Source organism: Malus domestica, chromosome 10 (assembly GCF_042453785.1).
Source record: "Malus domestica chromosome 10, GDT2T_hap1".
Classification (NCBI taxonomy): Eukaryota; Viridiplantae; Streptophyta; class Magnoliopsida; order Rosales; family Rosaceae; genus Malus; species Malus domestica.
This window is the reverse complement of record NC_091670.1, coordinates 11429564-11457232: the sequence shown is the minus strand read 5'-3', so window position 1 is coordinate 11457232 and position 27669 is coordinate 11429564. Positions and strand designations below refer to the sequence as shown.

The window sequence follows — 27669 nt, the reverse complement described above, 5'->3', positions numbered from 1 at the left end:
GAAGAAAAGAGTTGGAGGAGGAAGTAATTAGTCTAGGATTTGAGGGGCATTTAGGGGTTTTTTGGGAGTTGCAAAAGTGGGAAGACTTTATTGGAATTTGGCAGAGGTGGCTGGGTGGAGAAGACTATCGAGTGGGGAGGATGAGGGCGGGGGAGAGTCACGGTGGGTGTCTGGTTTTGGAGTGAATGGAGGAAGGGTGGGGGGAGACGGGTGGGATAGGAAGAAGGTGGGTGGGTCCCACATTATTTTTATAAAAATATTTAAATAATTGTATTTTTAGTTTTTTTAATATTTAATTAATTTTTTAATCCAGATGAATTAGGAAGTAGGCTCTGCCTCAAGCCACGTCAGCATTTAACAGAGAAATTGACAGAAAAATTGACGGAGGTATGACATTGTAACAAATTCGTAAGATGAGGTATGACATTGTAATTTTTAAAACATGAGGTATGAGATTGTGGTTCGACCTATAGTTGAGGTAGTTTTGTGTAATTTACCCAAGGATTTTCTTTGTGATTTTTCTTTTCCTATTCGAAGAAACCTGCTAGAGTTGGGTTTCATCATAAAACTAAGGGAAATTTTATTTGAACTCATATAATGTTTCTCTAGACCTACCTTACTCTTTACATCCATATTATTTTCAATTAAACAATCAATATCTCTTTAAACCTAATTTTACAACCTAAACTACCCCTATGAATGCAATTCAATATATATGTTAACTTATCTTTACATCCATTTGAAAAATAAAGTAAAAAATCAAAATCAAAGCATTCTCTCATCTGACGTTCTCTCCTTCCAACATTTGTTTTTTATGGAGTTTTGATCATCCTCTACAGTGTTGCTCGATAATCTCTGGTTGTCTTGCTTGACAATGTATGTTGCATATGAATTTGAGTTTTTTATGTTTTAGATGATATAAAGACTTTTATAAGTTATAACCTATAAGCATATATAGGTTATAGGTGAAATGATAAGAAGTCTTTTGTTTCTTTTTCCTTTTTCTTGTAATAAGTAATGTTCTTTAGGGAATAAAATTGCAAATTAAAACCAAGACGAAGGTGCAATGACATAATTTAAGACAAATGAAAACGGGGAAATATAAACGTTGATATATACATAATTTTTTTTTTATCATCTTTTTGAATTTTAGAAGAACGGGCAAAGAAAATTAACCAAAAGAAGGCGGTGCAATGAAGAGAGTGAAAGTGGTGGTGTAATGAAGAGAGTTAGAATGGGGGTGAAGTGAAGAATCAAATGAAAAGATATGGGAAGAATGTGAAAACAATGAAACAAAGTATGTAGCTGTTGTTATCCAATAAAAGAAAGTAGGATGTCATGATTATGTTATGTAAATTAAGTAGAAGACTTGATAAATATTGTCCAAAATGAACAAGAAAAGACTTGGAAAATTATACAGCTCGCAACAATCATAATGTTAGTATATGACATATAAACCAATAATTCAACTCTTGTGTAAACTAATTCATGCCTTAGTTAGAGGATCCAAAACTTCAAAATTAATATTTATCCATCAAAAAGAGGTTGTTTTTCTCTATGAGAGTGTCTTGGGATTTTTGCCATAGCAGAACAAAGGAGAAAATTTATGTGATGGTTAGGGTTTCACTTTGGGTGTGGGTTTATAGATAAATCTTATTTTTCTTGTTAATTTTATTTTGTACTTGATGGTAATTATGCAATAATATTAAAGACGTTTCACATTTAAAATTTAAGTTGGGGGTAGAAAGAGGTTAGATAGGTTCAAAATTCAAATAAAATTTTCCTAAAACTAATTGGTAATATAGGGAGTAACTCAACTACTAACAGTGGCAGAGCCAGAAATAACTGAGGGAAAGGGCGAATTTAAAAGAGGAAACTCGGTATCTACGTTGCATTGGATATGGACATGGACACGGAAATACGATACAATACAGGAATATGTAATTGGCAAGAATCGAAACTAATACCTCTCAATTATAAGTGAAGAGGAATACCACTAGACTATAAGCAGAAAAGAAGAGAGAGAATGTGAGAGTGGGGAGAGAGGGAGAGCGATTTATTTATTTATTTTTAATTTTTTAAAATTAGAGATGTTAAAATCACATGTAGATGAGGCTTAAACAAAAAAAAAAATGTATTCACTAAAAAAAAGTAAAATTTTGATTTGTGAAATTATGTTACTCCTCTTAACTTTTCTATTGTGATAGAAGACTAAATAGTCTTTTCACTTTCAATTGAAGAATCTATAAATTTCCCGACTTTTCCGGTCCACCTCATATTACCATGATGACGGAGGTCGCCCTCAGTATTAGCAATGATGGTGAAATGCTCTGGACTCATTTTGTTTCCCAGTAAACAAAATCCTAAACCCAACAAAATATAATGTAAAATTAAATTAAGAATTCATCAGCAAACAGAATAGAAAATCTATTCACATGCATAAAAAATTAATATAACTACGAAATTCCCCATCCAAAGATCATAGAGAGAGATACTATAAATCGACTTTCTTAATAGTCAAATATCGAAAACTATAAATTGACAGACAATTCTTTAAGAAAGAACATTACAAACAATAACTGTCAAGGCCAATGCACACAACTGCCCTAGTCCATTGAGGTATTTTCTCAAGAACTTGGGGGGCAAAGACGAACCATAGCCTTCATTTCCATTTATTCTCTCTCCCCTTCATTTCCATTTATTTTTCCTAAATTTAAGAAACAGATATTTAAACTACAAATCTACAATGTTTGTCTCGATTTCATCACTATTAATGTCAATGCCGGAAAGAAAAAAATTCTATTCAAATTTTTTGCGCAAAGTTAAATCAAAGAGACCAACTAAATTTTTGGTTCTTTAGATACAGACATAGAGAAAAAGGGGGAGAGAGAATTAAAGATAGATAGAAAGAGATTGATGAACCATGAGTTTGGCAAGCTAGAACGAAGAAGGCAAGAAGAAGAAGAAGAAGAAGTTAAAGAAACAGATATCTAATGTAACGCCCCGCCAATTTATTTCCTAATTTACCCTTAGTGGTAGGCTAAAAATGTCGTAGTTACCCTTTATGTTAATAACCATTCTAACATTTCTCAATTTGATGATTTTCCACTAAAACTTATCTCATTTATTTTATGGCTGCATCTAACTTCTCGTTAGACTCCCTACGTACCCTTTGGAGGATCAAGCCAATCGTAGTTCATAATTCACAAACGTAGATCAATGACAATAAAATAAAATAACAATTCAATATAAATCACCTATATTATAGTCACTCATATGTAAAACAAGACACCCGTCGTCGCAATGAGCCCACTAAGCTTCATGAAATGTCAGCAACACTCTAAGATAAACGGCACCCTTGAAACTCGGTTTGGTTGACTATAAAAAGTCAACCGTTGATCAAGATCAAGGATAGGGTTCACAACCCTAGAAATATAAACTGGAAGATCTGTAAATCACATTACATAATAAAGTTTTGTGACGATCCAATGGTCAGATCATTGATTCATATAATGTCCAAGTGTAGGTTCTTATCAAAACTATAGTCATACGACGAGATTTTGTCAATAGAATGTCACATATGGAATCAGGGTTTTCACATTAGTCTAGGAAAGGCAGATGGGGTCTCAGCCCAAGCGCCGCCGCCACGCACCGCCCTGAGTCGCGGAAAAATTCAACTATTTCAAAATATTCTCAAATTTCACAGAAATGAAAATCTCAATGAGTATAGTAAGTTTTATACTTGTGGCCAAGTCCAATTTGGCTGGGAAAAGCTCCAATTCCCTCAAACTTGCCGGAAACCCTAGAAATGGGTGGCTTCGATCCACCAGTGCTCCGCCGCCCCCAAGGTTGTTTGGGATTTGTTCTTGGGTTCAAAGGGAGTCTAATGGTGGTGGTAATTGCATGAAATCGTTTCAAATTTGGTGGATCTCGGCCAAGGGTCTTTGCGTCACCCACGGTTCTCGTCGGGGTATTTTTCCCCAAAACAAAACCAAATTCATTATAATTTTAGGTGGGAAAAGGAAGAGGGAGGATAATGGAATGTTTTCCAGGTGATGGATGACTTCAATTCACCGGAAAATCACTGGGAATGGAGTTTGAGGCCATGGAACCCGCCGGGTCAGGTCGCGGGCCAAAAAGGGGTTTGGTTCCCTCTTTTCTTCTCCCTCATTTCCCTTCATTTCCTCTTCTCTTGATTGGCTGGTCCCATTCCTCCTCTCTCTCCTTTTTCTTCTCTCCTTCTCATTCCAGCCGTCCATCTCTCTCTTTTCTTTTCTTTTCTTTTCCTCTCATCTCAGGCACACACGTGGCACAACTCGTTGCTCCAGATTTTCTGGAGCCTTCTAAAATGAAGTAAAATTACAAAAATGTCCCTAACTTTAAATTTTAATAACTCATTCGTTATAACTCCGTTTCACGAACGGTTTGTGCCTACGCATTCGTGAGATCGAGCTCTATTAAAAAATATAAATTGTGACATTGAAAGGTCAACGGATTTTAAATAATTAATTTCCAAACTTCAAACTTCGTAACTAATTTAATTTAAAATTAAATTCAAATAAATTAATATAAATTCTTGAAAAATAATATAAATCTCAATAATACAAATAAGTAAATTATAATAATTTCCGGTAACAAAATTTTAAAATTCCTCAATTAAATTTTTCATAACCATAAATTGATCTATTTTCAATTTTCTTTACATATTCATAATTATGAATATCTAATTCATATATTTAAATTTTCAGGGTATTACATCTAAACTACAAATCTACAGTGTTTGTCTCGATTTCATCACTATTAATGTCAATGTTGGAAAGAAAAAAATACTATTCAAATTATTTACGCAAAATTAAATCAAAGAGAGCAACTAAATTCATGGTTCTTTAGATACATACATAGGGAAAGAGGGGGAGAGAGAAATAAAGATAGATAGATAGATAGAGAGAGATTGACGAACCCTAAGTTTGGCAAGCTAGAACGAAGAAGGCGTAGTCAGAAGGGTGTGACTGCAATTGATATTTGAGTTGCTTGATGGGTAAAAGAAGAAGAAGAAGAAGAAGAAGAAGAAGAAGAAGAAGAAGAAGAAAGGTGTGACTGCAATTGGTATTTGAGATGCTTGATGGGAAGAAGAAGAAGAAGTTGATATTTGAGATGCTTAATGGGAAGAAGGTGTGACTGCAATTGATATTTGAGATGCTTATGATTGTTCACAACGCATGAATCTTACATGTGGCAACACCCTCTACAATGTGTGCTAATAATTCTTCTGCAACACCTACTTGGCGATTGGATTTTGGTGCTAGTTCACATATAACTAATTCCATGGAAAATTTGCAAAATTGAAGGCCTATACTGGACTTGAGCAAGTCTTCATTAGTGATGGCAAAGGTTTGCATATTTTACATTCTGGTTCATCTACAATTTCTACTTCTACTCATCAATTTGCTCTTAACAATGTCTTGCATATGCCTCATTTAAATCAAAATTTTCTTTCTGCAAATTAGTTTAGTCTTGATAATTGGTGTTCAATTCATCTATATCTTTTTCACTTCACTGCGAAGGATCTTTCTTTGGAGATGATGTTCTTTAAAGGCGTTGTGAGGAATGGATTTTATCATTTCATTACTTCTCTACCTAATAATGGAATCATCGTACCTATGCTGCATCCACTAAAGCATCTTCAAAGGTTTGGCATCAGAGATTAGGTCATCATTCTTTCAAGATTCTAAATAAATTGACTTCTAAGTCATGTATTCCTGTAAGTACTTGTACTCTGAAGTCTTTATGTTCTAGTTGTGCATTGAGAAAAAGCTCCAAGCTTTCTTTTGTATCTGTTTTCAGTACAACATGTATACCTCTAGAACAGTTGCATACGAATGTATGAGGGCCATCACCTATTTCCTCTGTCATTGGTTATAGGCACTATATCATCTTTCTAGATGATGACACCAAATATTGTTGGTTCTTTCCTCTTAAGTGTAAATAAGAGGCGTTTACTACTTTTGTGCATTTCAAATCTGTTGTTGAGAAATAAGATTGTTGCAATTTGTTCTAATTCTGGTGAGGAGTTTGTAAATTATACAATGTCTTAATTTTTGAAACATCATGGCATCCAACATCAACTAAGCTACCCTTAAATACCAGAACAAAATGAGTGTGCTAAGCACAAGCATAGACACTTAGTGGAGACTACTAGGACTCTTTTAGTAGCTTATGGGGTTCCTCATGTTTCTTAGGTAGAAATCTTCTCTACTGCCATATATTTGATTAACATGATGCCTACAATGTCCAGTAGTTCTCCTTGGGAATCTTTTTCAGGAAATCACCATATTACTCAACTCTTAGAATGTTTGGGTACAGTTGCTTTCCCTGGTTGAAACCTTATACCACATCAAAGCTAGAACTTAAGAGAAAATCATGTGTCTTTATAGGTTACAGCTTGAATCCCAGAGGTTATAGATGTCTTGATCCTTAAACCAAAATGACCTATATATCTAGGCATGTAGTTTTCGATGAATACACATTCCCATTTAAGCAGTTCAGTCCCTCATGTTTTGTACATGATCAACCTCCTGCCTATATTCCTAGTTCTATTCCCACTGCATTAATCTTTCCTCATGGTACTTCTCCAAATCAACATGTGTTCTCACATCAATCCTATGCATCACATCCAATCCCATAACAATCTTCTGAACCATGCCCTATGTCCCCAGAATCCAATTTTATTCCTACATCACCTTTACTAGATCCCGTACAACCTTCTAACATCCATCTTATGCAAACCAGATCAGAAGTTAGTATTTTTAAACCTAAAACATTCACAGCCATAAAGCATCTTATACCACAACATCTCAATGAGGATTATGTACCATCCACTTACCTCTAAGCCTCCAAACATGCTCATTAGAGGCAGGCAATGCAAGATAATCTAGTAGGCTACAAGTGGGTTTTCTGAATAAAAAATAAACATGATAGGACTATTGATAGGTATAAAGCTCATTTAGTTGCAAATGGTTTTCATCGACTATACAGAAACCTTTAGCCTTGTTGCTAAACCAGTCACTATCAGGTTTCTTCTTACATTAGTATTTCAATATGATTGGTTCTTGAATCAATTAGATGTCAGTAATGCCTTTTTACATGGCAATCTCTTAGAAAATGTCTTCATGAAGCTACCATCTGATTTTGAAGATTTAACCAAGCCCAATCATGTATGTCAATTGCATAAATCCTTCTATGGTCTAAAGCAAGCTCCCAAAGCTTGGTTTGAGAAATTATATGCTGCTCTTCATTCTCTTGGTTTCACAGGTTCTCAGAATGATCACTCTTTGTTTGTCAAAAGGGATCCCTCACCGGTTTTTGTTCTAGTCTATGTGGATGACATTATTGTGACTGGACCTTCTACTCAAGCTTGTCAAAACACTGTATCTTAGCCCAGTATTATGTTTTCTATTAAAGATCTTGAACCACTATGTTACTTTCTTGGTCGAAGTCAAGAGGTCTTCAAAAGGAATTTTCATATCCCAGACCAAGTACATTCTGGATCTTCTCAAGAAAGCAAAAATGGATGGTGCCAAGCCTTGTTCAACTCCACTTAGCACTTCCAAATTGGATCACTCAAGTCCTTTGCTTTCAAATCCTACAGAATATAGGTCATTTTTTAGTGATTTGCAATATCTTACATAGACTTGACTTGTCTTTTGCAGTTAATCTTGTATGTCAGTTCATGCATAAACCAAGGGAATCTCACTTCCAAGCAGTCAGGAGGATCCTCAGATATCTCAAAGGGTCTTTGGATCTTGGTCTTTGGCTTTCTAAGAGTTCAACACCACTAAGCATAAATGCCTTTTCAGATGCTGATTGGACAGGTTGTTCACTTGATAGGAAATTAACATGAGGGTTTTGTGTATTCTTGGGTAACTCTTGTAAAAGATAAAACTTAGCTTTGGCTGTTGTAATATGTTGCTAGTTGATGTGATTAGTTAGGCTAAGTTTGTTATGGTAGTTAGGCTGAGTTGGTAGCACAAGTGTGTGAGTCAAGCCATTGTATAAGGAACAATACTTGGCTACGCAAAGATAAGTAGAAACTCCTACTCAAAACTCTTAGTATTTTAATCACAGAGTTTTGTGCTTATGATCAAAATCGTTCATACTATGAATCACACTGTAAAGATCATCTCTGCAAAAAATAAATTAAAACTAAGGTCGTTTAGTCAATCTATTGTAGCAAATACATAGACGGGTCGTAATGCTTCTATAAATACCGTTCATTTGTTTTTAAACAATTTGATGACTAAATGACCTTAATTTTAATTATTTTTTGCAAAGGTGATCTTTATAGGATGATTTATAATATGAACGGTTCTGATTATAAACACGAAGTTCTATAAATTGACAACGAACAATTTTGAAAAAAAAAAATTGAGTAGGAGTTCCTACTCATATTTGAGTAGTCAAGTATTGTTCTTGTATAAATACCACATGTAAACTTATTATTCTTTAAATCATTGAAAAGATTTTTTCTCAATAATTTCCAGCAGCAAAGATCCCAAAAGTGACATTTGAACTTTAAATCTATTTAGAGTACGTGTGGTACAATTTACAAGATTTGACAAGGAAAGCCAAACAATAATTCTAGACTTCACACATTTCAATTTCAGTGTTTTTCTCAAATTGTTTTGTAATTTGTTTTTCTCAATTTCAGCAATTTAAACACCTAAATCATGTTCTGTTTTTTGTCATGTTAATTCAAAGATTGATTTTTCCGTGCTATTAGTTTTCTGCTTTCTGAGGGTGAGTTTCCCATATCATTCCTTTATATTTTTTTCAGTCTTCTCTTTGAGAATTCTTAATATTTCAGCTTTGGTTTTGTGGTTCTCTGAAGATTTAGAACTGACTTATATTAGCACACTGAGCATTGTTTATGTTATGTGGTCTTATCGTTTCTGATCTAAAATTTGATCATTTCTGGCATAGACGCTATCCATTCCTAGGGCTAAGGGCTAGGAGTACATTTGATGCAGAAGTTAGGCCACTTCAATCCGTCTCTTTTTGGTCGGATTTGAAATCCCCTCCTCATAAATTATAAAATAGAGTATCGCATTGCACAAAAATAAAATGAAAAAACACCATTGAGGTGTTATAAACTAAATGCAATACAAAAATCTCAATTTATTGAGAGCCACATTGGAAACGTGAAAGCCACATTTACACCTCGATCTAATTTGTTTTTCCATCTTTTCCGCTGTCTTCAGAAATGCTCGTGTCTTCGACTTATAAGTTTTGATTGCAGACTTTACTTCTTTAATTAACGCGCTTTGGTAATTTATTTTCTCCATCATCTTACTATGAAGCAAGTGAAAGAGCTCCTCTATTTCTTCCAAGTCCTTAATTCTCTTACCAGCTGGGAACCAACTAGCACGGCGTTCCCGTTTACCATACAAGCATTCACGAATGCCCCCCATAAAATGGTGTCTGATTTTACGGGGATCTTTCTCATGAAGGCCTCCCGTACAAATCAATCATGCAAGCGTAGTGACCACTTTCGGGAGAAGAACTGGTCACCCAAGTCCGCCAAAGCAAGAGCGTGGACAAGCTGATAGAAGTGCTAAAAAGGTCTCATACCTCTCTGCAGCATTTCATTGAAAATATGGATAGCTGTATTTTCCATGCCCGTAGTGAGTTTAACCAGCTAACATCCCATTGTAAAGGATTATACGCCTCCTGACCGCCTTATTAGCTTACAACATTCAGAAGCTAGCTTGTCCATATTTCGGTTGATGTTCATCATTGGGAGATTAATTTTGTGATGATGCTCTTCTGGTGTTGGTCTCTCTACTTTCAATGTTTTTTTTTTAACAAACAATATTTTTTACACCAAGGGAGAGAGGGTATGCTTAGCCTCACAATGGGCTAGCAATAATATGGTTGAAATTCGCTTTTGACCAGAATCAAACCTAAGACCTCTCACTTACAAGTGAGAGGAATACCACTAGACCGTAGTACTAAGTGGCTGGTTTCACGTTGAGTTCAGAGAAATTTCCAATTACTCACACAAACCATAAGCATTCCTTCTTCATTAATTATTTTTCATCAGTAAACAACTCCAGTAGCCAACTCCAGTAGCTCATAAACTCAAATGCATGACATTACAAGACAACAAAGACTCACGTTTGTTTCTCAAGTGAAAATTTCCACCTGACATTGTTCTCAACTGAAATTTTCCATCTGATATGCAAAATTCAACCAATTCAACTCTTGATTTGCAATTCCACGGTTTTAAAGCACTGATTGATGGAACACAACTTTTGCAGCCGAGTATACCAACTTTGCATCATCTGCATCCAAACAAATTGTATAACAATCAGTATATACAGCCTTGCATCAAATAATTGAACCTCTTTCAGTCATGCAAAACTGCCAAAAGTTAAATGTGTTCTTTTTTTTTTCTTTTCTGAAATCCCATTACACGACATCATTTGGATGAATCTCAGAAACGGGTTCACAAATTTGTTTTCCAACTTATTTATAACCAGATATATCATCTGTTTGTCATGTGAGTGTTGTAACTAAGATCTCAAGCATCACATGGATAACTGCGGTGATTTCATGGTAGCTCGAAATTCTGAAATTAGGCCACCTTATTGTCTTAAGCTTCCCAGCATGCATGTAAACTGAATGCGATGGGAAAAAATATGAACGCCAATCCATTTTGAAACATACATTATTTACTCTGTATGCAAAAGTTACAACTGGACGGAGCAAGTACAAATCCTTTCTACGTGCAAAATACAACTTCAAACTCGTACCTGCTATTGCGACAAGATTAAGTACACGAGGCACATTGGCCTCTGCCTCAACTGCCGCTTTGGAAGCTGCAATACCAACTGCTAGACTTTGCATGACATCTAAACCTGCACAAATGGAAGCAACAGTCCCCCCAACCAAGCAATCGCCAGCTCCTGTAAGCCTTACCACCGATGCAGGAAGTGCAGGAAAATGCACAGCAAAGAGAAACGAGCTTTTGTCAGAATCTGAAGGATTTGAGAACGTATTTGATGGACAACTTGCAGTCACAGTGTTAAACAATTCCGCATTGGAAACATATGGTTTGTTTCCCTTGCAAACAGTTCTCATGAAGCTTGGCCCTCCTTTAGAGCATAAGAACACTCCATTCGAACCAACGGTCACAACAACTATTTTGATACCTTTCTCTAGCAAAACCCAGATCGCGGGTTTTAGCATATGGAACAAGGTTTCGGTTGAGCATTGATTTCTGCTACTGTCCCTTTCAATTGGAGAAAACACATTTCCACCGGATAAAGCATTTGCCATGGCAACAAGTTCATCCTCGTTGGGTGAAGCAAAACTTACCTGTACCAAATGATCAGCATGTTAGCTGTTGATGAGGAAAAAAAGCAACCCTGGAAACATAAAGATTACATTTGGACCAAGCATAAAATCTGTTTTTATTATTTAACCTTAAATTACTGTATGCATGTTTTGATAAAAGATGCCAAGGGGGTTGGATCCAATTACCCTAAAACAGCATGTTTATACAATGAGATCATCTCTCTGAAATTTTGTTGAGATTAAATCCTGTACAAATGAAGGGAGGTGCAAATGCGGATCTGGACCCTTTCTTCCATACCGCACCTCCCAGCAAGAAAAGGAGACTAAAACAATATAACACTGCGGACTAGAAAAAGGGAGTAACCAATCCCAAAATGAGCTGGATATAACATTTAAGAAGATTAATTGTTAAATGTGAATGTAAGTGCAAAAGCATAACACTCACATACTTGGAAATTGAATTGATTCTTCTAGATTTTGCTACCGATACAGGCTCAAACCACACTGGAATTTTAGATTCTGCTGCCACTGAAAGAAACCCAAATTAAGAGAGAACAAAAACATTTGGAATAAAAGAATAAAAAAATTTGTAATTACTTTTGAGTCAAGAAACGAACCAATGATAACAGCATACATATATATACATGTATGTATATTGTATATGAAATGAGTATGTATGTGTGAGTGTGTGTTTTGCATGTACAAGATGTTAGAATTACATTGGCAAGAAGCTTTTAGAGCAGAAAGATTCAGGTTTGCATCAATCATCAACACTGGAGCAGAGCATATACTGTATTTAAACTGTTGGATCCACTCAGACGTCAGAAACTTTTCCTGTGCCATGGTCATCATGTAAGCAATACAGCTTCTTGTAGAATTTATAAAGTTTTCTCTACTTTTCCAATTTGACCGTTGTCATAAATAAGCAACTTTATTTAATTGAAATTGTACTTACGAGAGCTTCTACACTCGCAACACCAGCGGCCACCTCCCCATTAACATCAAGTACGTTGCACACAACAGGAGTCTCAACATTTTGGTGCTTCAAAATGCCTACTCCAAAACCATCATTACAAATTAACATACTACTAGGAACTGTAAACATATTTTTTTACGCTTCAAGATGAAGAAAAAAAGGTACAAAAATTTGATTGTAGTTTATCCCTGTGAGACATGCACACACGCACACACACCGGAAGATAAGTCAAACTGGCTATATAAAATATATAAAAAATCAGTGTAGGTGAAAGATAAAATTTCAAACATAATAGGTGACCTTCCATAGATAGCCCAGAAGACTTCCAGTGCTCCAACAATAAGTTTCCTAGTAACATAGAAGCTATCAGTTTCACAAGTCACGTGCTGAACAAAAATCTTGATTGTGGAGCAAATATAAAGTTGAGAGAAACAGTCACAGCCTATTGATTAAGCCTATCAGGGAAACAATCCCACAGACCCTGCGTAAAGCGGGAGCCTTGTGCACTGGGTATGACCTTTTTTTATTCTTATCAATCCTAAAATCAGATTTTGGAGTGAAAAGAATGAGCACTCAAATTTGTCTTATGTTCATATCGTTCCTGAAATTACTGGAAAACTAGCATCCCTACATTATGACTAATCAAACATGTCAGATGCATATCCCAGCCCCAAAAGCCTCACTTGATATTTTCCTACAAAGCATCCAAATAATTGTCATGAGTTTTCACAACCTCTGGTTCAGGACGAGACCAACATGTCTTGTACTGAGATTGGAAAACCATGATTGTAATGTCAAATAAAAATAAAAGGTTACAAGATCACCTGCCATGTCAAGGCCCAAGGCGCTAATCATGAAGGGCTTAGCTCCTAGCTTTGACATGCACTCAGCAACATTCCTTGCTACCCCTCCTAATACATAGCTGACCTGAACAGATAATTCCAACAGGTAAGCATTGGCAAATAAGTATATCTAGTAAAAGCACTAATCTTTCCAAATTCTAGACATGCCAGAGACCATCTCTATGTTAGCAGGGGAAAAAAATTACTTGATCCTTTAAAGCTACAATTGGGAAAACTAGGAATTCGGGTATAGAACGAAGGGTTAAAATACTCAATCAAACACAAATGAAAACTTCCTTTCCCCTTTGAGCATTGATCATTTTATAAGCACAAGGCGATATTTTCACCACACTGCCCTAGCTAACCGACATAACTCACGTCTACTGGTCATTTTACATTCAAAAGGAAGGGACTTGGAGCACAAAAACCTTTTCATTACTTCAAGTTCTTTAATAAAAGTGGAATCTCAAATACCAACCAATGTAATTTACCAGACACAAATAAGAAGACAATGTTCGATACCCGATTCAAATTCACACAAAAGAAAACACTTAATATGAAAAATAAATTCAAATAAAAATTTGTGGGAAGTAAAGTTAAACTAACAAATACCTTGCCAGGAGTGGTGGTTCTGGGATTTGAAGGGATGGAAGGTGTGGCATGAATGTCCAACACCATGCCTCCTATCACCACAGCCTCTGACCCTTCACTTTCCGATTTCCCATTACTTAATAACACCGCCTACCAATTATAATTCATCAAATACAGCATTCTTTTGGGTTTTTTTTTTTCACAGTTTTTCAGCAAATTCAGCAAAATACAACTCAAAAACTAAAAATAAATAAAAAAAGGAATTCAATCTTACCTGTTGAAGGCCATGGTTAGGTTGAGGAGTTTGCAATAGCAGGTGACGAGAAATTGAATCCAGTCGCCTCTGTGCACTGCTTTCCTCCATTGTCGCTGTGTAGGTGTATCTCCAGGCGACTCCGTAGTGGGACTTCCACTGACAACAATTATTTCGGCTGACATTTTAAGAAGCTCAAGTTTTGTTAAAAGCCCCAAAAAATTGGGCCCAGCTTTGTGCATGGGCTATGTTTTCTATTGTCCCGACTCTTTTCGAGAATTGCTATGAACCCCCAAGAATTTAGTCACTACACCAAGTACCCAAAATTTGTTCTTTTTGCCCTTTTAAGTTTTTGACTCTGCCACTTAGTACTACGATCTAAAGGTATTCCTCTTCACTTATGAGCAGGAGATATTAGATTCGATTCTCCCTAAAAGCAAATTTGAACCATATTATTGCTAGCTTATTTTGAGGCTTAGCCCACTCTCCACCCCGTTAGTGTAAATAATATCGTTTGTTTAAATTAAAAAAAAAAAAAATTTGACTCTTTAATTGTTTTCACTTTTTTTTTTTCAAAATATAAGAAATAACTAGAAGTCTTTTAAATAAAAAGGTTGTTACTGATTTCTTATGATCCAAGTAATGTCCCCATATCATTGAGATTTGCCCTCTTCTACCACGGTTGGCCCACTGAGCTAGGGGCAATCGATTCCCTCATCGCGACTTTAAAGATATAGTTTTAGTTTTACAATGTGATAAGTTTCGGTATCTAATTGTTATGATCAACTGATTCTGTGGCTTCACCTTAGTCCTTCATTGCTTAGTGTAATTTATTTTGTTGTATTAAAAATAGGATAATACTTACATTCTTCTCTTGTGAATAACATATCTTGACTGTACAAAATTTATAATTCGAAACCGTTCAATTTTTTTATTCTTCATTTGAAGATCATCCTAAAAAAATCATTTCAATTGGAGTGATTTAGTCATTCAAATGTATAAAAAAAAATTAACGTGTAGAGATGGTCTTCAAATTAAGATTAATTAGTAGAACAGTTCAGATCTTTAATTTTATTCGATCAATATATGTTATTCACAAATTGAATATGTGCATCCCCACAATGCAAGTATTATCCTTCAAAATAAAGGTGCCATATTTGAGAAGTTATGGAAAGATTTTGATGATTAGTGTAGTGGGTAAATTTGGCAAATTTGGCAAATAAAATGTATAATTGGCAAATTTGGGCTTTAGACAATAGAGAAGGGTAAATTTGGGTCAGGCTCAATTCGATCAAGCCTAAAGAAAAGCCCACAAACAGATTGGAGACCTAAATGTCCAAGTAATATTTTTAGTATAAGCAATAGGAAATTGTTATTGGCACTCTAAAAATCTCATTCTATATTCTAAACCTTATATATTTGAAAATAAAAATATACTTGTGAGGAGTGTAGAATGATATTTTTGGAGTATCAGTAACACTTCCCTAAGCAATATTACTTCGATTGAGGGGAGAGTGAGGATTTGAACTCGAGTAAAGTGGAAAGCCCTAATTATTATGACAATTTATCATATGCAGCTTTTGACTGTTAGTAGAATAAGATTTAAAAACGAAATCTCAATTAAAATTACGAAAAAGAAATATTACTAAAACAATAGATGGTTAGTAAAACGTAATTAAATTAATTTGTTAGGCACGTGTTTTGTAGATTCATCTAGAGAAAAAATAAACAAGAGGAGAAAGTTGCTTTGTGAACTCCTTTTTGAAATATGTCCAAATACATCTTCAAACGGCACTCCTCCTTTTTGACATTTCATTTTTTTGTCAGTATTATCTTATTATTTCTAACACATACCACTTATCATTCAAGGAAATTCACAAATATACACATAAGTCTGCTTCCAATTAAGTGCTTATCCAAACCGACCAAAATAAGTTCTTATCCAACAGCCAACCTGGCCGCTTTGTAAACAGTACATGCATATATGGTCACCCGATATCCACGTCTTTAGGTACTCATTATCAATTGGAATTGGGATTAGAACCTCAAGTTAATTATTTTTACTTCCATTTAGCTGATGGTGATCCCAAAAGGATGGCGATATATACACTGACAAGCATTATTACAAGGAAAAAGGTGGTGGCTTGTTTACCAGATATGATTAAGCAAATGAAAACTAGTACTGATTTTGTTTTGGTTGTCGACCAAAGCATACTGGTTATAGTGAGAAGATGTCCTAGTTCTATAAAATTATTCACACACTAATTATTAATAAGTGATCCTCTTAATATAGCAAATAGTTGTCACTTTCACAAGTCATGTGCTAAGCTAAAATTTGTGATTATGGTGAAAACTCACAACCATAACAAATCAATTGGAGAAATAGTAAGATAAAAAGGAAGGTTAATATTGATAAATTGAAACTTAGGGATCAAAGTGAGGAATTACGTCAGTGTCAGAAACTGTTTGCGATTGAAATTCATGTGTTAATATTCCAATGAATTGAGGGCATATGTAGTATTATCAATCCTAAAACCTGTTTTGGACTATGGAGTGATTACAATGGACACTCCAATTTGGAGTATGTTAATTCATGTTACAACTCATATAACTGGATGATTAATCAAGCAAATCTGTCATTAGAGCATCCGAGTCACCAAAGCATTACTTGGTATTATCAATTAAGCATCCAAGAAACTGTTTGGAAATTCACAAACTTGTATTCATGAGGGTATTTGCATGGATCTTTCAGAGGTGAATGATTCAGTAATCCACTGAGGGGGATTCTTAGTTCAAGCCCACAAGCTTGGCAGGCTTGGACCCGTGTGTCCAGGCTAAGTTTGGTGTTGCTCCACACTCTTGAGTGCTTATACTTCACATTTTTCACCCCAAAATTCAATCACTCCACCTACATCGTTGAGGTTATATCATCTTTCCAATTTGGAGTATGTTAAACCACATAAGTGACCATAATTGAGTATCAAACTTGTCAACCATGCATGCAGTTGGAACTTGAGATCTTCTACTTGTAGTGGAGACGAGTATTACCAGACCATACTAGTAGCGAAACATTTTTTTTTTTACTTTAAGCAAATGATTATTCAAAAAAGGGAGATCAAAATAGTAAAAGGTAATGTGAATAAGTTAGAAAGTCATTAAAAGATTCGTGTTTTTTTGTGTTTTTTTTTGTTATGCAAATCACATTGAGGGAAGGGAGAGTCCAACATTGGAGCTTAAACGAAAGGATAACTCTCTTCACAAGTTGAACAGTTGTGAACTACAAGTCGTATTGTGAAAAATCAACTGAAAACCTACCAAAATATTAAGATCAAGATTAGGCAAAGGAGAAGAAAGTCATAATATTAGGCACATGCTGTTCAATGGGATTTATTTTAAATAAAAAACAAACAAAAGCAAAAAAAATCTGTTTGTTTCTCTGTGTCCAAATACATCTAAAAGGCACTCCTCCATTTTTCACAATTTTTAATTGTAACAAAATAACATAAAAAGTAAATAATACTGGCACTTATCAATTAAGCACATTTACAAATATCCACAAAAAATTGATGCTCAGTGCTTATACAACCCCCACCTGGCTGCCTTCTGTTAGGATATATATGTGTGTGGGATTATGACACTTGTCAATAGATTGTGCATTTAGTTAGTTAGTTAGTTACATGTATTTGAGCTGCTATATAAGTCTAAATGTAATGACTTCATGAGTAAGAAATACATAATACAGATATTCATCTCTCTCTCTCTGCTTACTTTCTCTCACTAAGTTCTTGATAATTCTCTCTCTGATATATCTGCATACATATTAACATGGTATCAATCGCCGGATCAGCTAACGCTACTCTGTTCGATCCTTCTGATTTCTTCCGCTTCTCCAAATTGATATAATATCATTCGCCGGTTTTCTTCTCTACGTGTTTCGGCGTCGTTGCTGCTCGTGATTGTGTTCTTTCTTTGTACGAGTACACTCTTCTTCTTCTCTTCATTTCTAGGGTTTGCTGCAAATTGGGATCTGTGACGTTGTGTTGAAGATTTGCTGCACACCAGGTGTTTGTTTTGGTGTCTCAGTGACAAGTTGTTCTTCGAACTTTGCCAATATGGTAACTGCATCACAACTTCAGATTCTTCAATCTCCAATTACTGCTCTTATTTCCACAATTCCTACATCTGTGAATATTAAGCTTGATGATACAAATTACTTGAATTGGCAATTTCAAATGCAATTGTTGTTAGAAGGTCATGGGATTATGCAGTTTGTTGATGGTTCTAATCTCTGTCCTCCTCGATTTCTTGTTAATTCGAGTGACTCTGGTATGGTATCTGGTAATTCTTCTTCTCAACTTGAGAATGATGCATATGTTGTTTGGAAACTGCATGATAGAGCCTTGATGCAACTGATTACTGCGACTTTATCACCTGCTGCCATTTCCTGTGCTATTGGAAGTTCTAGTGCCTGTGATCTTTGGAATCGGTTGAAAGAACAGTTTTCTACTGTTTCAAGAACCAGCATCTTTCAGATGAAATCGAATCTGCAAACCATTAAGAAAGGTTCAGATTCTGTGTCTAAATATTTGCAGCGCATTAAGGAGGCTCGAGATTACTTGTCTGCTGCTGGAGTTTACTTTGCTGATGAGGATATTGTCATCTTGGCCCTTAATGGTTTACCTCTTGAGTACAATACTTTTCGATGTGTTATTCGTGGACGGGAAAGTGTCATTTCTCTTAAAGACTTTAGGTCTCAATTACTCGCAGAAGAACTAATTGTGGAGAGCAATGTTTCATCTCAGTTTTTGTCTGCCTTGGTTGCTAATACCAATACCATATCTGAACCTAAGTCTTATCACACTCAATCACAACCTGGTCATGTGCCCTATAGTTCTTCTAATGGCTCATCTAATGGTCATACTGGTGGTTTCAGACAGTTTGCCAATAACAGGCAGAAGGGTAAAGGAAAGTTCAATCCAGGGTATCGGTATCCTGCATCAAGACCACAGTTCTTTAATCAGAATCATGTTCCTACATCTGGTGTTCTTGGTCCATCTCCAACTGTGCCTTTTGTTCAATCTGTGTTTTGTCAGTTGTGTAATGCATATGGTCATACTGCACCATTTTGTAACTCCAAGACAGTGGATAAATCTAGTTGTCAGATTTGTGGAAAGAACAACCACACAACTTGGTTTTGTTTTTACAATGATAAAGGTCCTTCATACATTGGTCCACAGCACCCATCTATGGCTCAGTACTCCTATGCTCCTTCAGCACCTCAGTTCCCTTCTCAACCTGCGATGCAAGCCATGCATACAGTGGTTCCATCCTCTTCTCAGGCATCTTCATCTCAGTCTTCCCCTCAAATTTGGCTTGCTGATTCTGGGGCTACGAATCACATGACCACTGAGCTCAGTAACCTGTCTTTAGCCTCTCCATATCCAACCAATGAGACAGTTCACACTGCTAATGGAGAAGGTTTGACAGTATCTCATGTTGGCAGCACTGTTATTCATACACCAGTTCATCCTATCAAATTAAATTCTGTTTTATATGTGCCCAAATTGTCTCAGAATTTATTATCAGTGCATAGAATCTGTCTTGATAACAACTGCTGGTTGATTTTTGATGCGTTCTGTTTTTGGATTCAGGACAAGGCCACAGGGAGGATTCTCTACAAAGGGCTATGCAGTAATGGACTTTATCCCATCTCATCCCTTGCCAAACATCCTGGTTCTTATTCCCCGAGTAAATTCAAGGTTTCTGCATTTCTGGGACAGCTCATTAGTTCATCTCTTTGGCATAGTAGGTTAGGTCACCCTACCAATAATATTGTGTCTACTATGCTCAATAAAGCTAATATTCGGTGTTCCAAGGATGATGTACCCTCAGTCTGTCATAGTTGTCTAGAAGGAAAGTTTACAAAATTGCCTTTTCAATCTAGTACTCATCAATCTCAAATACCTTTTGAAGTTGTACACAGTGATCTTTGGGGCCCTGCACCCTGTAATTCAATTGATGGTTTCAAATTCTATGTAACTATCATTGATGAATGTACTAGATTCTGTTGGGTATTCCCACTTATAAATAAATCAGAGTTTTTTGATACATTTGTCTCATTTTATGCCTTTGTTCAAGCTCAGTTTTCTGCAACCATTCAGTGTTTACAAACAGATGGTGGGGGGGAGTATATAAGTCATAAACTACAAGCTTTTCTCAAAGCCAAAGGGATGGTACATCAAATTTCTTGTCCATACACTCCTGAGCAAAACGGCTTAGCCGAAAGAAAACATAGGCATCTTATAGAAACTACTATTACCCTGCTGCAATATGCTAAACTTCCATCTCAGTTTTGGTCTTTTGCTTGTCAAGCTGCTGCCTATTTAATCAATAGGATGCCTACACCAGTTTTAAATCATAAGTCTCCATTTGAGTTACTCTTTGGTACATCTCCTGTGATTACTCATCTTAGAGTTTTTGGGTGTTCGTGTTTTCCTTTACTAAAGCCCTATAACACTTCCAAATTACAACCTAAAACAACTCAGTGTGTTTTTCTGGGGTATGCCTCTAAATATAAAGGCTTTATTTGTTTTGATGTCTTGAAGGGGAGGATCTTTATATCTCGGCATGTTGTGTTTGATGAATCCATATTTCCGTATCAACAATTACTAGCTCAGTCTAAGTGTGTCACTTCTGATATTCATCCTTCATTACCCTTAGTGGCTGCATCAATACCGTATATCATCCCTCCTCCACCACTTTCCACCCTCGACTCTTCTACTTTGAATACCACAGATGCTTCATCTTCTCCGTCCATTACTGTCTCAGCAAGCTCTTCCTCCTTACTCCCTGTGGATCCTGAGTTTGGTCCTAATCATCTACAACCAGTGTTGCCTATTGCTACTTTAAATATGCATCCTATGCAAACTCGGAGCAAGAATGGTATTGTGAAGAAGAAAGCTTTCCTCAGCTCTCTCAATGCTTCCGGTTATGTTGATTTGTCTCTGTGTGAGCCTGCCACTTATAAATCTGCCCTCAAGGTCCCTGTTTGGTATAACGCTATGCAAGAAGAAATTGAGGCCCTGCATACTCAAGACACTTGGAGTTTGGTTCCTTTACCTTTTCAGAAAAACTTAGTGGGCTGCAAATGGATTTTCAAGCTTAAGAAGAACTCTGATGGTTCTATTTCTCGGCATAAAGCTCGGCTGGTAGCCAAGGGCTTTAGTCAAGAACCTGGCCTGGATTATGGGGAAACGTTTAGCCCCGTAATCAAGCCTACTACTATTCGCTTAATATTAGCTTTGGCTGCCCATTTTAATTGGTCATTAAGGCAGCTCGATGTTAAAAATGCCTTCCTCCATGGCTTGTTGCACGAAGAGGTATATATGGCTCAGCCTCCGGGGTTTGAAGATCCCACTCATCCTGAGTTTGTATGCAAACTACACAAATCCTTATATGGTTTGAAACAGGCACCTCGGGCATGGAATGAACGGTTCACCAATTTTCTGCCTTCTCTTGGTTTTACTTCCACTTATGCTGATTCTTCTCTGTTTGTTAAGCACATTGGTACTGAGATTGTCATTCTCCTACTCTATGTTGATGACATAATTGTCACCGGCAGTGCTTCTTCTGTCATTCAACAGGTCATTGACTCTCTTACACATGAATTTGATATTAAAGATCTGGGCAATCTGCACTACTTCCTTGGCATTCAAATTGATCGAATTGGTCCAGGTTTTTTCTTGTCTCAGACCAAGTATATACAGGAGTTATTACAGAAGGCAGAAATGGTTGATTGCAAGCCGTGTGATACACCTTGCTTGCCTAACAATCGCTTACTCAAGGATGATGGTTCTCCTTTCAACAATCCGGCAGCTTATCGAAGTATAGTAGGTGCATTGCAGTATCTTACTTTCACCCGGCCGGACATTGCTTTTTCTGTTCATCAAGTGTGTCAGTTTATGCAGGCTCCTATGATTTCTCACTATACTGCAGTCAAACGAATACTGCGATACTTAAAGGGTACTATGACCTTTGGTATATCATACTCTGCTAGTGACTTACAGTTAAAAGCTTTTAGTGATGCAGACTGGGCTGGTGACCCTAATGATCGACGGTCTACAACGGGCCTAGTTGTGTTCTTAGGTGGCAATCCCATTTCCTGGTCATCTAAGAAGCAGCATACCGTGTCACGATCCTCTACCGAGGCGGAATATCGGGCCATGTCTTCCACTTCCGCTGAACTTGATTGGCTCCAACAGCTTCTTCAGTTTCTGCACATCCCACTTCCGACAGCTCCAGTTCTCTTTTGTGATAATTTGTCCGCCATAGCTTTGTCCTTCAATCCTGTTCAACATCAGCGTACGAAGCACATTGAGATAGATGTTCACTTTGTGCGTGAAAGGGTTGCTCAACATCGTCTCCTGGTTCAGTTTGTTTCTTCCAGGGAGCAGTTTGCGGATATCCTTACAAAAGGCCTTAGTTCTCCTTTGTTTCGGTCTCATTGTACCAATCTCATGCTTGGTTCATCCAAACCTGAGATTGTGGGGGGCTGTTAGGATATATATGTGTGTGGGATTATGACACTTGTCAATAGATTGTGCATTTAGTTAGTTAGTTAGTTACATGTATTTGAGCTGCTATATAAGTCTAAATGTAATGACTTCATGAGTAAGAAATACATAATACAGATATTCATCTCTCTCTCTCTGCTTACTTTCTCTCACTAAGTTCTTGATAATTCTCTCTCTGATATATCTGCATACATATTAACACCTTCTAGACATTACATGCCTGCATATTACCCCCATTTAGTGCACTTTATACTTTTAAAAGAAAAGTTGTCAACTAGAAAAATCCCGACTGAGAAATAATGTAATATTTTCAGTTATTAATTAAATTACAAATTTACAACATGGAATTAAAGAGGTTGGAAGGTAGACCCAAGCATGCATCTGGTTATTATGAAAACCTGTCCTTGTTCTTTAAATTTGGTCACACATTGCATAAACGTAGTACACTTAGCAATTAAATTGACAACACAAGTATGGTGACGCACAATCTTTGAAATAAACTCATCTTATAGTCAACAAAAAAAGTCAATTCGATTAAGAACTAGAGTTTTTGGGGCTGAATATTCTTAAAGAAAAGTCTGCCATCAATCTCACTATTGTTTTTCCAATCTGTACACATAAGTGTGTAATCTTGTCAAGTCGTCCTAATTTACTTACACATTTGTGGGAACATTGACGGAAGTTGAAGTCACATTGCAAAATTAATTCACAATGAGAGGAGTTTGATTACATAAATGCATGTAAAGTTTCTTAATTATTTGATATGGGATAATATTGAACATTCTCTCACTCCCCCTCATGTATAGCAAAACTCCAATCAATCACATGGACAACACATACATGATGATGCATAGTACATGTGATCAATGAGCTTTATACGTGCACTAATCTAATGTGATACCACGAAGACAACTTTTGTTCCACCTAAAAGTCAATTGAAAATTCAAGAACAGTGATTCAACTTTTCTAAGCTCATACAAAAGTTTCGTATAAGCCAAGGTAAGCCAAACAAAGCACATCCTCACAAAAATTAATTTATACCATTTTGTTAGGTTTTCTCTTTTCCCATATGATTCGTAAACTATTCTAATCTATACTAAGAATAATTCAAGTTTGAGTGTAAGAGAGTATATGTAGCCAACTAACACAATTTAAATTTTCTATGTAGATTGTTAGTTGGCTTAACTTCATTTTTAAGAGGTTAATCCTTATACGAATATAGATAATGTAGGTTTAATTTTATGAGTAATCAAAGTTCTAAACTTGACCAAATTCATACACAAACACTACCAGTGGTGAGTTAGATTGAAATAATTAACTCCAAAACCAATTCTTATCCAAACCAACCCAAAACCCATGATTTCCACACCTACCCATTTAGGCACATATACACTCTTCTGACTAAAACTCAGTAGAAAATCACTGTTTATTAATCGTGAAATGACGCTTTTGCCACTGTTTTACTCTTCTATCCTGTTTAATTTTTTATTCTACACTGTAAAATTATCAATATGCCCGTATATGACACGTATGGGTCAAATGGTATTCAGTTCTTTGCTGTCGTTTTCTACTGTGACACCTATGGGAGCATGGGACTACGCAAACTAATTTTATAAGATTCCAAACACTTGAACATATGAGATAGAAAAGAAGCCAGCCGAGGAAAAGTCCTTCCATGCTCCCAATAAGTCAAAATCTTCCATCACATGCATCTTGGTGTAATGGTCCCAAAAGACTAATTAGAATAGCGTGGGAGAGTCCAAGTTCAATTGATAACCACTAGGAGTTGAAAAATCTATAGAAGCATGGATTAATGCACTGTCCCCAGTTAATTTGGAATTTAGTTTGAAAGGCCGGCATAGTAATATAATATTCTGAAAAGCACGGAAAAAATTATGGAGGCAGATTCTCTGCCCTTCCATTTTTCGTGTTTTCCTGTATCCTTCTATTTGTGTGGTCACGGTTAAATCACGTTAACATTTTATATTACTATTCTTTTTTGTCTTATTATCTTTATAAAAAAAATAATAAAAAATATTAACGTAGCTTAATCGTGACCACACAAAACAAGAAGGCACGAAAAGTAGGAGGGCAGAGAATCTGCCTCCATAAATTATTGCAAGAGAGAACATGAGGTGGAGAGTTGCAGCAATCAGTTTCAAACAAATGTCTTTTTCATTAATTTCTTAAAATTCCTAGTTCCTACAGTGAGTTGATTCTTGGGTTGCACATACATCGGTTATTGTTTTAGAAACTGATGATAGATAGATGTGTGTGTGTGTGTATATACAGGTTAGGATTTAGAGATACACGTTTTTTATAACGTTTTTGTTGAACTTATTATGTAATGTATCCCAACAACATATATTTTTTATATCTTACCTTAAAGATCATATTTACCAAAACTCATTTGAATTCGAAATATGTGTCCCCAAATCCTAATATATATATATATATATATATATTGTATATGTATATGTAGGTATATATATATATATATATATATATATGTATATGTATGTATATGTCTGTAGCCGGCATTACCTTACGCAGCACGTGTTCTAGGCCAATGATATGTGTGATTCTTATATATTACATATATATATATATATATATTATAAAATCAATGTGGTTTGACCTCCATGAAAGCTTTGGGTGCATAGAATTTTGTAGGCAACACTAACGAACGTATATGCCAATGAAAATATATTACATAAAGGATTGAAATGATAGATACTGGAAATGGGTGACATTGTTAATTAGCAGGCGCCACATGTTTTTATCAGGTTCACAAACAAGGGCGCTTAGTTTCCCAAAAAAAAAAAAAAAAAAAAAAAAAAACAGGGGCGCTTTTTCAAGCATATTATGAGACTCTTGTCTGCCACTTATGTTCAGCCTGTGGAAGATGATTTGTCCTCTGTGGTTGCCACCAAGTTCAGCCTTTCCATGATTTAATTTTAACTGGAAAATATACGCCAAAATTCTAAGCATGAATACGAAACGAGCTGTTTTTCAACTTTATTGACAGTTAGTCCAAAATCTTAAGGTCATCTCTAATCGAAGAAGGGTCAAAGGGTTATGTTTAACTTTATAGTTATACAAGAAATTATATTTTAATGAACAATATCAGATCATATTTTATACCATTTTCAACCGAGAGGGCCAAATGACTATATGCCAAATATAACCCTTTGACAAAAAATCATCTCCAACCGAAGGGACCAAAGGGCCATAAGACAAACATAATTTATTATTTTAATTGAATTAATATAGTTAATTAAATTAATCTACCATATTAAAATAAGATTTTCGGACATATTGAAAGATTATTGAAAGAGGTGGCCATTTGAAAATTATTGAAAAAATTAAAGGAAATATTATTGGAAGAGAATAGAATGTGAGGAATTGAAATAAAATGAAATAAGATAGTATAAAATGATGAAAAGTATGTGAGAAATGATGTTTAAAAAAAAAATTCGTCAAAAAAAAAAAAAAGTGGGCTAGGCTCATCGAGTTGGCTGGATAGGAATGATTTGGTGATTTTGGCCTGTGGGGCCCACAAACCCTTTGGCCTACCTCCTGATTGGAGACGATTTTCATGTCATTTCGAGCTATTTTTAACATTATGATCCTTTGACTGGATTGGTTGGAGATGACCTAACGTCTTATGTCAGGTATCAATATTGCATATATGTATGCAAATATGCTTCGTAGTTAATGATTTTTTTAAGGTTACCCTAAGATAATGCATCAAGCAAAACAAGAAAAACAACATAAAATCTGATCAGTTGCAGGCATGCATCTAGTTAACTATATATTAGTCAAGGGTAGGACGTTATTTTTCAATGAAAAATGTTGACATGATTGTGATAATAATAAGGAGAAATTAGTTTTACATTCTTTTTTTTGTTACTCCATTGATTAAAATCCTATTCATTTTCAATTTTTGATCAAGGTTCTTAGTATTAATAACATCATTAATTATTTGAATAATAAAATATTTTTATTTTAAAATATATTCCTTTAGTGTTAAAAATGTTACAATTAGTATATTTATATTTATGGCTAAATTTTTATCATATATTTTTATTTTTAGTTTGTACCAATTTTTTTTTTCATTTTTAATTTGTACCTATATATTAGTTTCTTTTTGTACCCATATCTTTTAAAATTTTTATCATTAATTTCTTTTAGCGCCTATATTTTTTAAAAATTCATTTGTACTCATAATTTTTTTAATCTTTTATTTGTACCCTAATTTATTTATAATGTACCCATTCTTCTTTATTAATGTACCACTTTGTTATATGTGAAATGTACCAATTTTTTTAACACTATGGATACATTCTTTAGCCATTTATTATTTCTTATTTTTACATAGTTTTTATCCATTTATTCAATTAAAATGTTTGAATTTTTTTATTGTAATCGTTTCTAATAGTATTATAATGAGAGATTTTAAATTTATAGGATTATAAATCTCATAAAATATCAAACAATTAATGTCAAAACTATAAAAATATAAATATTAATTGTAATATAATGAGGTGTACAAAGTCAATGTACTTTGATCAAACTTTGAATACCATTAAGGTTTTAGTCAAAGAATGTTAAGGATTAGGGAATGCATCCAAAATATCCCTAATAATAATTTTAAAAAATAAATTTGAAAGAGACTTAAACTATCTCTTATAAAAAATTAACTCGTACATTACACTAATGTAGCTAGGGTTTGTATCATAGCTTGTAGAATAATTGGACCCAAAAAATTAGTAAACATTTGAAGATATCTCTTTTGTGATGAAATAAGTAAACGTGTACCTTTGGCATCCTTATTTAATAATTTTAATATTTTTCTTGCCCTACATAATGAGTTTAGGTTGTTTTTTCTGTTGTTGCTTTTTTGCCATCTCTTTCACGCGATGTCATTCATTTTGGAGTATTGATAAGGCCCATCCAAGAGATTAATTATTAGGAAGGAGAATAGCATTTCTCTCTTTGAATTTTAAGGCAGTCCAAATCAAATGATCCCAAAGTGCGGGCAAGGCAAGTCGGCAGTCATCAAAGCAAGTGGTTAAT

At 35.3% G+C, this 27669-nt stretch overlaps 1 protein-coding gene across 4 annotated transcripts; it reads right to left on the bottom strand.

The window, feature by feature from the left end:
* Nucleotides 1-10048: 10048 nt before the first annotated feature.
* Nucleotides 10049-14212, bottom strand: LOC103449822 (pseudouridine kinase). 4 transcript variants are annotated; one of them, XM_008389143.4, is made up of 9 exons: nucleotides 14039-14212; nucleotides 13786-13914; nucleotides 13156-13258; nucleotides 12632-12679; nucleotides 12311-12408; nucleotides 12075-12189; nucleotides 11801-11883; nucleotides 10812-11376; nucleotides 10049-10340 (listed from the first exon to the last, which is right to left on the bottom strand). In XM_008389143.4, the coding sequence occupies exons 1-9, from the start codon at nucleotides 14126-14128 to the stop codon at nucleotides 10282-10284; spliced, it is 1290 nt and encodes a 429-aa protein (XP_008387365.1). In that variant the 5' UTR covers nucleotides 14129-14212; the 3' UTR covers nucleotides 10049-10281. The 4 variants fall into 4 exon arrangements, with proteins under 4 accessions (XP_008387365.1, XP_008387366.1, XP_070663039.1 ...); XM_008389144.4 differs by lacking the exon at nucleotides 12632-12679; XM_070806938.1 differs by lacking the exon at nucleotides 13786-13914 and having other exon boundaries at nucleotides 14039-14192.
* Between the last annotated feature and the right edge of the window lie 13457 nt (nucleotides 14213-27669).